Source organism: Penaeus vannamei, chromosome 36, assembly GCF_042767895.1.
Source record: "Penaeus vannamei isolate JL-2024 chromosome 36, ASM4276789v1, whole genome shotgun sequence".
NCBI classification, from domain to species: domain Eukaryota; kingdom Metazoa; phylum Arthropoda; class Malacostraca; order Decapoda; family Penaeidae; genus Penaeus; species Penaeus vannamei.
In genome coordinates, this window is record NC_091584.1 from 14,288,959 (window position 1) to 14,300,800 (window position 11,842).

The 11,842-nt window shown below is 38.1% G+C and overlaps 1 protein-coding gene across 1 annotated transcript in view; it reads right to left on the reverse strand.

The window, feature by feature from the left end:
• LOC113822908 (cytochrome c oxidase assembly protein COX18, mitochondrial) overlaps positions 1–7,307 on the reverse strand; it is a 15,245-nt gene extending 7,938 nt beyond the window's left edge. Inside the window, exons 1-4 of the mRNA XM_070114540.1 lie at positions 7,206–7,307; positions 2,581–3,149; positions 2,065–2,202; positions 60–207 (exon numbers count right to left, since the gene is read on the reverse strand). Coding sequence (XP_069970641.1) covers positions 60–207; positions 2,065–2,202; positions 2,581–3,147 — 853 coding nt within the window. The 5' untranslated portion in view covers positions 3,148–3,149; positions 7,206–7,307. The remainder of the gene's footprint in view (positions 1–59; positions 208–2,064; positions 2,203–2,580; positions 3,150–7,205) is intronic.
• Positions 7,308–11,842: the final 4,535 nt, after the last annotated feature.

Sequence of the window (11,842 nt, forward strand, 5' to 3'; positions counted from 1 at the left end):
CACAAATAAGAAGCCTAAAAGACCAAAAAAGAACCCAGGTAAAAACACCACTACTGCACCTGCATCCTGGTGTGGCATCATGGAGGCCATATTGCGGAATGACACACTCATGGAGACCCACAGTGGAATCTGGACCCACAGAAGTAAGCTCGCCTTGAATGGGTGACAGTTCTCCTTGATAATCAGATCCTTCCACATTTTCTTGGCCTGAAAAGAAAGAAGGAAAAGGAAATATAAATACATAGAAATAGATTATGCTTATGCCACAGAAAGAAAAATGATTACCCACTGTTTATGGATTTATGCATTATTCACTGTAGTTTTTGGAGAATTTTGTTGTACACAGATGACTCCAGAAGTGCACAACCACCAAAGAATTAATATGTAGGCAGTATATACTGTTATTATCATTATTGCCATTATGATTAATATAATGTAATCGAAATACTAATAGCAATATAAAACAAAATGATAAGAAAGAATCTTGCCATATGTCAGGGTAAACAGGTGAAATAAGTAGGACTAATAATTGACTCCTTGGTGACCAAGCACTTGTGGAGCCAACTCTGTGTAAACAATTAACAAACTGAAAGTAAAGTGGACATGGCATGCATTCATGATATCCACAGCTATTGGGTAAATGCAATTATAGTTTCTTAAAATATAATTCTATTAATGATCATAATTAATTTCATTTTTGATTCCTACCAAAAAAAATTAATGCCAAACTCTCCCTACATATGACTGCAATTTGCTGAGCTGATGGATGACCAGATCATTTCAGAACATGACATGCTGTTGTTGCACTGGGCTGAATGTATTGAGCAACTGCATCAGGTTGTTCATATGACAGTTAGCAAGGACATGGGCTGAATGAGCACAGAACTCTTCTGACTAATATTTGGGAAGGAGAGTCCAAGCTGTGAGTGGAAGGGCTGCAGGGTTTTGCAGCTCCCAGCTGAAATAATGAAGTCAAAACAATAAAGTTGTGGCTCAAGAATGCTATCCTGTCTGCCAACAACTAGTCTGATGCCAATTCCCTGGATTGTTAAAGGGTGGTCATCCCTCCCTGAAATGGAAAAGGGGATCAATGGGACTCAATCACTGAGCCACTAACTTGCTCAACAGGCCAGCAAAAGGCTCATTCACCAGAGATGCAAATTGTGACTGGGGCAATCAGGATTTACTCCTAGTGAATTCACAGGAGACCATGCCCTTGGTTTTGAAGCCACTTCAGAGTGGTTCATCACTTATGGACATTTGAACACTTCAACAGACCAGATAATGGGAGTGCTGTCATCCAAAGTCAGTGTATGGTAATACTTGGTTATAGGGTCTCCGACCTTGACTATGTTGTCGCTGATGTTAATTTGTCTGACCCTATGGCTCTTGGTTCATTTGGATTTAGCATGTTCCTTAACCAAAAAACAAGGACTATACAGAACTTTAATGGTTTGATATAAGAAACTACTTGGTCAATACCTGCTTGTAATATGGATATTGAAGCCATACACAGCTTTTGCAGTTCATAAATCTGATGGTTGGACCAAAGGCTAACATATATTTTGGCCTGGCAGCAGGTCATGACCTCATCAAGAGTATCTGTTATCTTTGCAAAAGGACCAAGTTATGCAAACTCTAGCTCTTGATATTTCCAGTTTTACTGTACAGCAGTGAAACACAAAGTCAAGTCCTGACACCTTTTTGGCTTCTGTGGTACAGTTGAAAGGACAATATGGCAAATCAATGGCTACACTGAGATTAGCCTAGGACTTGTCACCCTCACAATGCAGGACAAATAACTCAGGCTATATGAACACTTGGTTCAATTTCCTGATGATGTCCCCTGGTTGTCATCTTAAAAAAAAAAAAAAAAAAAAAAAAAAAAAAAAAAAAAAAAAAATCTGGGTGGAGGAGCCTGTTGCACAACTTGAAAGTCATGGCTTGAAATAATCAATCAAACCTGCTACAGGCATACAAATACACTACATGCATAACACTTACACATATTCACTCACTTATAGGTCTATATTGTAATTACTAACAAAACTAAGTCCTAATTACCGATCTATTGAACATGATGCGTGCGTGCTTCTCGTCCCAACCAAACTTTCTTATGGCAATGGCTGTCTCCCTCTTCAATTCTTTAACTAACTCATCCATTTCTGGTTTCATATTTAATACTTTGGCCAATATGTAATTCTGAAAAAAGGATTAAGTAGGAATGGTTAATGTGAAAAAAATTTTCTTTGTTTTTAAATGCAAAATAATAGATAAACATTAAAATTAAACAATTTCCTTAAATAATATTCAATACTATTTTTGACAAATTTAAACTTGAAATTAATTACAACTGTAGATTGGAAGAAGTATTCTTTGCTGTCTTACAACAATATACTTCTTGTAAGCTATTGGTTACATGAACTGATAGAAAAATAACATTACAACAACAAATAAAAGAGAAAATATAATTTTTACATTACAGAAAAAAATAAACCAAATCTAACAATATCTAAATAAGTCTTAAAAACATTCTATACATACTAAACAAAAAAGCCCCCCCTACTAAAAAAAACTTGCCTGGTACACTGCAAGAGGGAATGTTAATACCCCCCTCATCAGTATGGTAGAGACAATGATGGCTCCCCACCATGGTAAGTTCAAAGAGTCATGTATTCCCTGCAGCCCCCCCATTAAGCTCTCGACCAGTCTGGATTCTGCTAGGGCCCTAAACCAGCCTGCTTGAGTAATGGCCAAGTTGTCGAGCCAAGACATTGAAAAGTTCCGTTTATCAATGTTGTTTCCAAGAAGGAAGTTTGAGGAACTCAATAGAGGCATGGGATTTCCTTGCCTGTATCTGCTGTTTGATATGCTGTGATAGAAACAGCATTGAACCATTTGGAATTTCTTCTGTAACACTTGTCTTTGGTCTTCTGGGATATTACAACTAAATGCAAACTGCGACAGAGGCAGAACATTTTTTCTTGTTCCTTCCTGTAACTTTGGTGTCTTAGATATGACAAACCCGCTGAGACTTCTTGCTGAATTCTTTGTTAGTAAAGACTTCCTCAGAAGAGTGTAGGTCTTTAAAGGCCTGATGCTGAAGTGGTTGCAAGTTTGAAGCATCCCCATTGTTCTAGTAAGCATACCTGAAACAGTCACATATATGTCAATATGCATTGAAATACAATTTTTTTTTTTTTTTTTTTTTTTCTGGAGAGTAAAGGAAGTAGTAATTTCTTTAACTGAGATATTTTCCATATATTTATTTAATACTAAACTTTTAAAATAAATGTTATTCTATCTACATATAATTTCAAAATGTTTCTCATGTGCTTATAGTTTTGATGCTGCTTTTTGAAATGTTTCAGCATAATAAGCTGTCATTCTATTCATATGTTTCAGAAAGGAAAATGCAGAACTGCATAAAAAGAAATGAAAATGATGAATCAATGACAACAAGACTATTACTACTACTAATAACAATAACAATGATAATGATAATAATAATATAAAACATAAGCCTAATAAAAATAACTATTTTCAATGTGAAGATAATAATAATTATAATTATCATTATCATTATGACAAAAACCTCACTAACAACAGTAAGAATGACAATGACTGTCAAAACATGCAAAAAATGCACTGATAACATGATGCTGTACCAATATAATTGTTATTGATATTGTCAGTATAGTTGCTTTATAATAGCAAAACTATACTAACTGGACAGTATACTTACTAATTCTTTACAAAGTGAATAAGAGAAAAGTCCCAAACTCCATGTCATATATATATATATTTTTTTTTTAACAATCAAAGGCCTCAATTATTTTATTCCTTGGTTTATAGATTTTATTTCTGAAAACCTCTGACGGGCAGTATCCCCCCCAAAATTTTAAAATTGTGGTTTGATTTTTTTTAATGGTTTATTAATTTCTGGAAACATTACAAAATAAATTAAATACTGAAATACTGATGACAAAACATCTGGAATCAGTATGAATCATGTGGCTACAGACAGGAATGATCTCCTTTGGCAGAACCAGTGACATATTGTGCTTGAGACAAACAGCAGATACCATCAGTTGTAGAGGTTTCTATAGGTTAAATCTACAGACCTGGACTCCAGCACCTTCATATGTATTTGGAACCATGTACATATCACTGGGAAGCGAATGGAGATGAGGTTATCATTTTTTGTTATATCTGCATCTGCAGGAAAAGAATAAAGTAGATTTCTCAATTATCAGAAATTGGGAAAAACAAGTGTGGTGGATCTGTAAATCAAGTGATTTTTTCTTGTACCAATTATTGCAACTTTTTGTTCTCTATAAGGATATAATTTTCAATTTTCCCTGGCTTAGTGTGTTCATACCATGAAGATTAAACGTATACATAAAATACATTAATCACAAATTTAGTTTCACAGAAAAGAGTTGCAATTTAACTCTTGCATGATATCTATAAGGTCAGAGGATGGAAGCCACATCTAGAAAACATTGTAGAAATGATAGTATCATTTCAGTTTCACACAGTCTTATGGCGCAAAGTAAACTTTGTTTGTAATAAGAAGAATGACTGACTGGTATTTCCTTCACAAGGTGTGCAACATGTTATACTTTGGTATGCATTTATAGCAAAATCTAATGACAGTATCATAAAAAAAGGAAAAACTACACTCCAAGGCAAATGATGATGTAATTTTTTTTTCAGTTTATAAATCAATGTTTGTGTTTATATCATTTACAATGGAAAATAACAAAAGATTCACACATATTACAATGTAAATAACTGAAACATGGAATAATTACAGCAAGGAGAGATGGCTGTGTGAAACAAAAAATTACTTAAATGAGACAGCAGGCAGTGGTGCCAGATTAGAAAGTTTACAAAATATGTGGCTGATGACAATTCTCATTCTTAAAAATGTGCATCTGGAAGATATCAGTGTGCAGGTACATATATAAACTTCCACAAATTTCATACATAAACTTTGTGTACTGGTCATTCTACTTTGTATTCCCATAAAGTTTAAAACATGTCATATTTGTTGCAATTTTTCACATCTTTATTTAAACAAACTGCAGGGGTGCTTCCACAATTTTTGTATTCCATAATTTTTGTATAGCCTTTGTATTCACATTTGCACGGTGCCTCCCTATTAAGGAGATCTCTGCCGTGTAGTACAAAATTACCAATTAGGCAGTAGTGAAGCTATAATCTATAAATTAATGGGGATAAAGTTATATTCTTGTGAAACTGATGGGACATTAGTTAATCCCTCTTTCATAATACAAGACCACAATATCAGAATCTAGCAGTTGATTTATATCCAAACCACACATTGATCAAGGTAATTTTACATGATAGTTCCACCTAATGGATTGTGACGAGTTTGTTATCTATGGATTCCTCTCACTCACTGCTATCCAAATATATAGAAATTTTTGAGCAGAAACTCCCTTCATTGGAAACAATCTTGCACCAGATAGCAAGGGAGGCAGCCCCTACAGGTGGGTCACATGTCACCATGTGGAAGCGGTGTTGCGAAGTCTGTTCGATGCTCCCTCCTGCTGTGAATACATAGAGGATTCTTTGTTTTCCTGGGCGGGTGTTGGGGTGCAGCACCCCATGGGGGGGTTGCAGGGGGGACAGCCCCTGGATTAGACAATATAGTAACTGATTTTGTGTATATCGTTTACATTTTACCCTGCAATTTCCCTGGTACCTCTCATGGACTCCCCTGCTATTAGGGCCAAGACTGTCGCTTATGAGTGGTTTCCGCACAATAATTTCTATATATTTGGATGGAAGAGAATGAGAAGAATCCATCGATACCAAAATAATCACGATCTGATAGGTGGAACTATTCTGTAAAATTACCATCATTCATGAACCTAAAATTCAATACCTATAAAATTGCAAATTTTAAAATCCTTTCCTGCTAGTGGTACAGTCTGGGACTCGTCCTTGGAAAGGTTTTGCGTGTTTTGTTTATTGCCAAGAGATGGCGCTGCAATCGCTGTGTAGTAAAGGTGCCAATTCCTGAATGGAGCAGTTGACGGGCAACGACATTCTCATCCACTTCGAACAGCAATAGCTACGAGAGTGGCAATAGCGGTTGTTGTTGTAAACTCTGTTTGTCTCATGAGTGAAATGAATGGAACAGGGAATATTAGGCCTACATTTTTTCATGTGCAAAAAACATCATTTTGTCTACATTTGCGCGGACCGATCTGCAGACAGATGATAAAACGAGTGAGCAGAAAGGCCAAAAGAATTTTATGTGCAGAAAATAATTTAAAACAGAAGTGTGCGCGGAAAGTCACCCGAGAACTATATTTGCACGGACAGAATTTGACCAAACTCTACAGTCTGGAACTGCACTAGATGAGTGGGAGTTCATTGATGCCCTCATATTTTCCTTGATCTCGTTGATTCAAACACAAGTTTGAGGCAATGTAAATAATCAATACAACCCAACTCTAGCCTAACCCAACTCTGGCCTCCCTCCCTCCTCCAGTCAGGAATCCGCGTATATATTCTTTGGCTCCTTCACTAGCAAGCGCCATCTCTGGCCAATAAACAAAACACGCAAAACCTTTCCCGAGGACTACAATTCCAGACTGTAAACAAACTGCTCTGCGTATATGATTACTGTACACTATCATAACACTTTCGCTTGTCAAAGTGTTTTCTACAAGTTGCAATATTGTTATATCTTAAACCCTTAAAGAATCACCCGTCTTTCAAACTAACCTTACCAGAATCATAGATAAAGTGAATATCTCTTTCATAACCCGGTGCCTTTTGCGCCGAGGGATTTGTTTACATGTGTGACGTCAGATTGTTGCCTGTGTCGTTCTGCAGGCCAATCCCACTACAACGTTTTCTGGGAACTCCACACAACCAAGTTGTAATTCTTGATGGGAAAGGCTAGATCAGTAGCAACTCGAGGATGACGTTAGATTTTAAGGACGTAACAAAAGTTGCGATTCTGTTTATGGAAAAAAGCGTATAGGGTTTACTTTGATGCTGGCGGCACCCACGAACTGGCCGGGCAGCCTGGAAGTTAATTGTAAGTGTATTCAATTTTGCTAAGAATAGATTCAAATTAGAAGTAATATGAACTGTAGGATCTTGCTTGGTGATTACTCGGACTGCCATGACGTGAAGATGGTGCAACGTAGCTTCCTCACCTAAAATGTGAGGATGGATTTTATGAGAATGCAAGACCCGTGTCTGCCCTTGTGCGTGGCCGGAGCGTTTGATTTCACTGGAGTTAATGATAGAGGTGGAATTCAGGAGAACCGCAATAAGGTATCCTCAATCTAGGGAGTCGTAAATAACACATTTAATGAATTAAAAACCTTCAAATCCCGTCCTTTCCCTTGTGGGTAGGAGGGGGTACCATCCTCGAGAACGGCAGTGGCTGGGAAGCAGCCTCTCCTCATCAAAAGCCACGAAATCTAGCGTTATGAATACAACAGAGCGGGTCCTCAGTCTATTTTATTATTATTATTATCAGTCGAACGGTATTATGTTTTGTAGTTTTTAGTGCTTATGCATTCATTTTTTTTTTTTTTTTTGTTCAAAAGCGGGTTAATTAAAGAATCTTAATGAATCAGGTGTTTGTATACTTGTGGTTCGGTGTTTGCGGCCACAGTCGTTTCTCTCTCTATTTGTCTGTGTCCTAGAACATGTAAACGGGTATTTTTTGTGATGACTGGAAAACTCCTTGAAACACGATGGGTATACGGTGAATTTCTGAGCGGAATATGTATATCGTGATTGATAAACCGTGTTTCAAGGCATGCAGTTTAGGGTTTGTACTGGAGTGGGTATAGCTTTGTGAATATGGTTGATGGTGGGAGTATTGTGCTGATGGATGGATTGGTGCCCAATGTGGATGGATTTGGGGGCAGTGTAGATGGATTGGGAGCCGATGTAGATGGATTAGGACCCAATGTGGATGGATTGAGGGCAATGTGGATGGATTGGTGTCCGATAATGATGGGTTGGGGTAATGTAGATGTATTGGGAGCCGATGTGGATGGATTGGGGGCAATGTAGATGGAATGGGGCCTGATGTAGAGGGATTGGAGTTGTAAATAGATGGATTGGAGGCCGGTGTTGGTGGAATGGGGTGCGATGTTGATGGATTGGGGCCCGATATATATGGATTGGGATCCGATGTGGATGGATTGGGAGCCGAAGTGGATGGATCGGGGGCAATGTGAATGGATTGGGAGCCGATGTAGATGGATTAGGGTCCGATGTAGATAGATTTTGGGTCCGATGTGAATGAATTAGTGCCCGATGTAGATGAATTGGGAGCTGACTTGAATGGATTGGGAGTCGTTGTAGATGAATTAGGAGCCGATGTGGATAGATTGGGGCTCGATGCAGATGGATTGGGAGCCAATGTGGATGGATTGGGGTCCGATGTAGGTGAATTGGGGGCTTATGTGGATGATCGTGGTGTGTTGGTTTGTTATTGTTTCGTATGCGCGTTTTCTCCTGTTCAAGTCGGCGTTTTTATTCGAACATTAACTTCCGTGCAAAGCAGGACCCGTTAACGACGATGTGAGAGCTGCTATTGCAACTTTTAGTGTCTGTTATACAAGGCGCACAGTGACAGAAGCGTAATTTGTATGTGTGTTTGTAGTAACCATAGCGATAACATTTGAATCACGGGTCGGCTTGAATGTAGCAGTCAGGCACCAGGTTAAAAAGGGGACGTAGTTAAACAAATCCTCGCTATTCGGAAGCTTCAGAGTCTCCTCAGGGTCGGCGGGGCAGCTAATCGTAATGATCAGTTTCTCCTCAGGTTTGTAAACGTCAGCGACATTTACTTCGGTTTTAGCAGACAGCTCCCGGCGAATGCCATCCCTTGGTAGTGGCTTACGCTTTCATCTCCGAGGGATTAGCACCAAAGCCGTGATATTTTAGTGCATCTGGCAATCACGGTGAGTCGGGTGTTCATGTTTATTGACCACTATCCTAATCCTTCTATGAATCTTTATACAGTTAGTCATAGCAATCTCAGAGATCATGAATACCGTCTGGAGAGTCAGCTCACGATCCAAGGGCGGTTGGGTCACAGCGTGAGGCGATGACAAGGGGACAAGGCATGACGTTTAACAAGTGCCAATCTTATGATAGGATGTGGATACGGCGTCAATGGTACAATATCGGAAGGCCTGTAGGTAAACCGTTTTTCTCTGTGTTAGGATTAGACATAGATTAACTTACACGTGTCGGACACGTCAATAAAATCGTCTTGTTTAGCCGGTGCTCTGACAATAATAGCGGGCTATCTATGCTAGCAACTAAACACCAACCGCGAGACAAAATGCGTGCGATAACAACCAGGATTACCGACACCTTGCCCAGACCAAGGTCTATATAAGTACTTATATAGACCTTGGCCCAGACGTGCATCGATGGGGTGTCAAACGTCTATACGAAAACCAGCAATGAAACCTTGGAACGTAAACTCCAATATGAGAAGCCAACAAGGTCTGCAGGCCAGACAGATACAAATGAATGGAGGAAAGGGGAGCGGGTAGAGAGTTCTGCTCACAGAGATGACGCTGGTAAAGGAAATAAATGGAAAATAAAATTATGGGAGTGATAAAAGGAGGGGAGACATTCGCTGCACGACAAATAAATAAGGCAGTTCTTGGCGGGGGCAAGCTTAGGGACTGAAAGCAGGGAACGGAGGGTAGACAACAGGACTGGAATCAACTTGACGTATCTTACAAAAAAATAAAGCAGAGCAGAAAAAAAAACATTGAAAAAGACACTGGGCAAGAAAAATGCAAATGAACGGGTGATAAAGGGGAAAAGGACAGGCAAGGGGAAGAAGAATTATGGGGGAAAGACGAGTGATAGGTGATGGTGTGGTGGAGAAAAGTATAGAATAACTAAACTATGTAAAAGACGGTTAGCGTGGTTGACTGGTCGCCTGTTGGGTGCTGTTTCATCTTGTCACAACTCAGGCTGACTGGGTGAAGTGGGACGTGGGATCAAATGGATAGTCTGGCAGGTGGTTTTGGCGAAATTGACGATCAAACGAGTATACAAATCCAAACACGGGGAAGCAATTAAGAACTTGCAGCACAAATTGAACAAAGCGTTAAAGGTAGGGATGCAGTTCATAGATAAAAGAGATAAGTGTTGAAAGTGTGTAGAACATTAAGAACGTGATATTGAGAAGAAAGTAATTATGAGGTTTGTCTAATTAATTAGGAAAGTCCATTACAAACGTAAGCCTATCTTCAGTTTCTATATTTTAATTATTTTATTTTCTTCCTTTTTTGCAGATGCATCTCCATCCTGCTTGTTCCCTGATTAGTATGTATGCCTTGTATAATCCCATAATCACAGGCAAGCAAGTCAGAAGGAACGGAATTCAATAAAAACACACCGCACAGTCGCCTTAAACGAGTCAAAGGCTGCTCTGACACAATGCTGCGGCTCTGAGGTGAGGCGTAGCTTCAAGGTTTAGAAGTGTCCTGTGTCACCGGCAGATGGCAAAAAAAAGAAAAACAATACTGAGGACGCGCGCAAGTAAGCCCCTCGTGCTTCTCATCTTTGTTCCGTTTATCATAATTTGAAGGCGCACGCACGCACGCACGCACGCACCCACGCAGCCAGCCAGCCACCCACCCACACACACACACACACACACACACACACACACACACACACACACACACACACACACACACACACACACACACACACACACACACACACACACACACACACACACACATACACACACACAGATGAGACTGGATTAGACATAAAAAGGCTTTCCTGAACAAGAATGGGGAAGTCATCTTTAAGATCTGCCTTTTCAAATATTTGACAGAACAAATATTCACGCCGCATAAATAGAAAACAATAGATAGTTTATTTCTGAACATATCAATTTATTAATTTCCATGTTTAACGAGCAATTCTGAATATGATGTTATTTGCTGTCACTATTTTCATCGTTATTCTAGTTATTGTTTCTATTTTCATTATTGCCATTGCTATTATCATACCTAACAGTGTTCCCTTTGTTGATTACTATTTCAAATATATTACGATCGTTATTATACAGTTATGACTAGAACTTTTATCTTTGTTGTTATTAAACACGGACATAAATACAGTAACATGTACACGGAGATCAAACGAACGTAACGTTTCTTACTTGCCAAAGGTTCCTCTTTAGGCGAAGCTAGCGCTCGATTCCATTTCGAATATTAGTTTCGTCTGATGAGGAAATCTCGGCAAGTTCGAGACGTTAGGTTTTTCAGTTCATCAAGGGATTTGTTACTGATATTATCGTTTTTATTGTTATGATAATTAGGATTATTATAATTGGCATTACTCGTATTATTTCTATTACCATCATTATATTATTATTATTATTATCATTATTCCTATTATTATTATTATCATGATCATTATTATTTTTATGATGAGTATTATTATTACAATCAGGATTATGTTAATGTTAAAATAAATAAGAGTGACAATGCTTTTAGCTATGATAATATCTATTAATATTGTTATCACTACCATATTCATCAGTATATATATATATATTTTTTCATAATTATTATCGTTATGATTTTTATGATTATTAATTTGTACTTGTTATTGATTATCATTCATTTAGTATTATTATTATCATCATTATTATTGTCATTATTATTATTATTACCATTATTATCATTGTTGTTATTATTATCGTCACCATCATCATCATTGTCATCGTTATGATATTTATCATAATGATAATGATAATAATAATCATTATTATCATTACCCT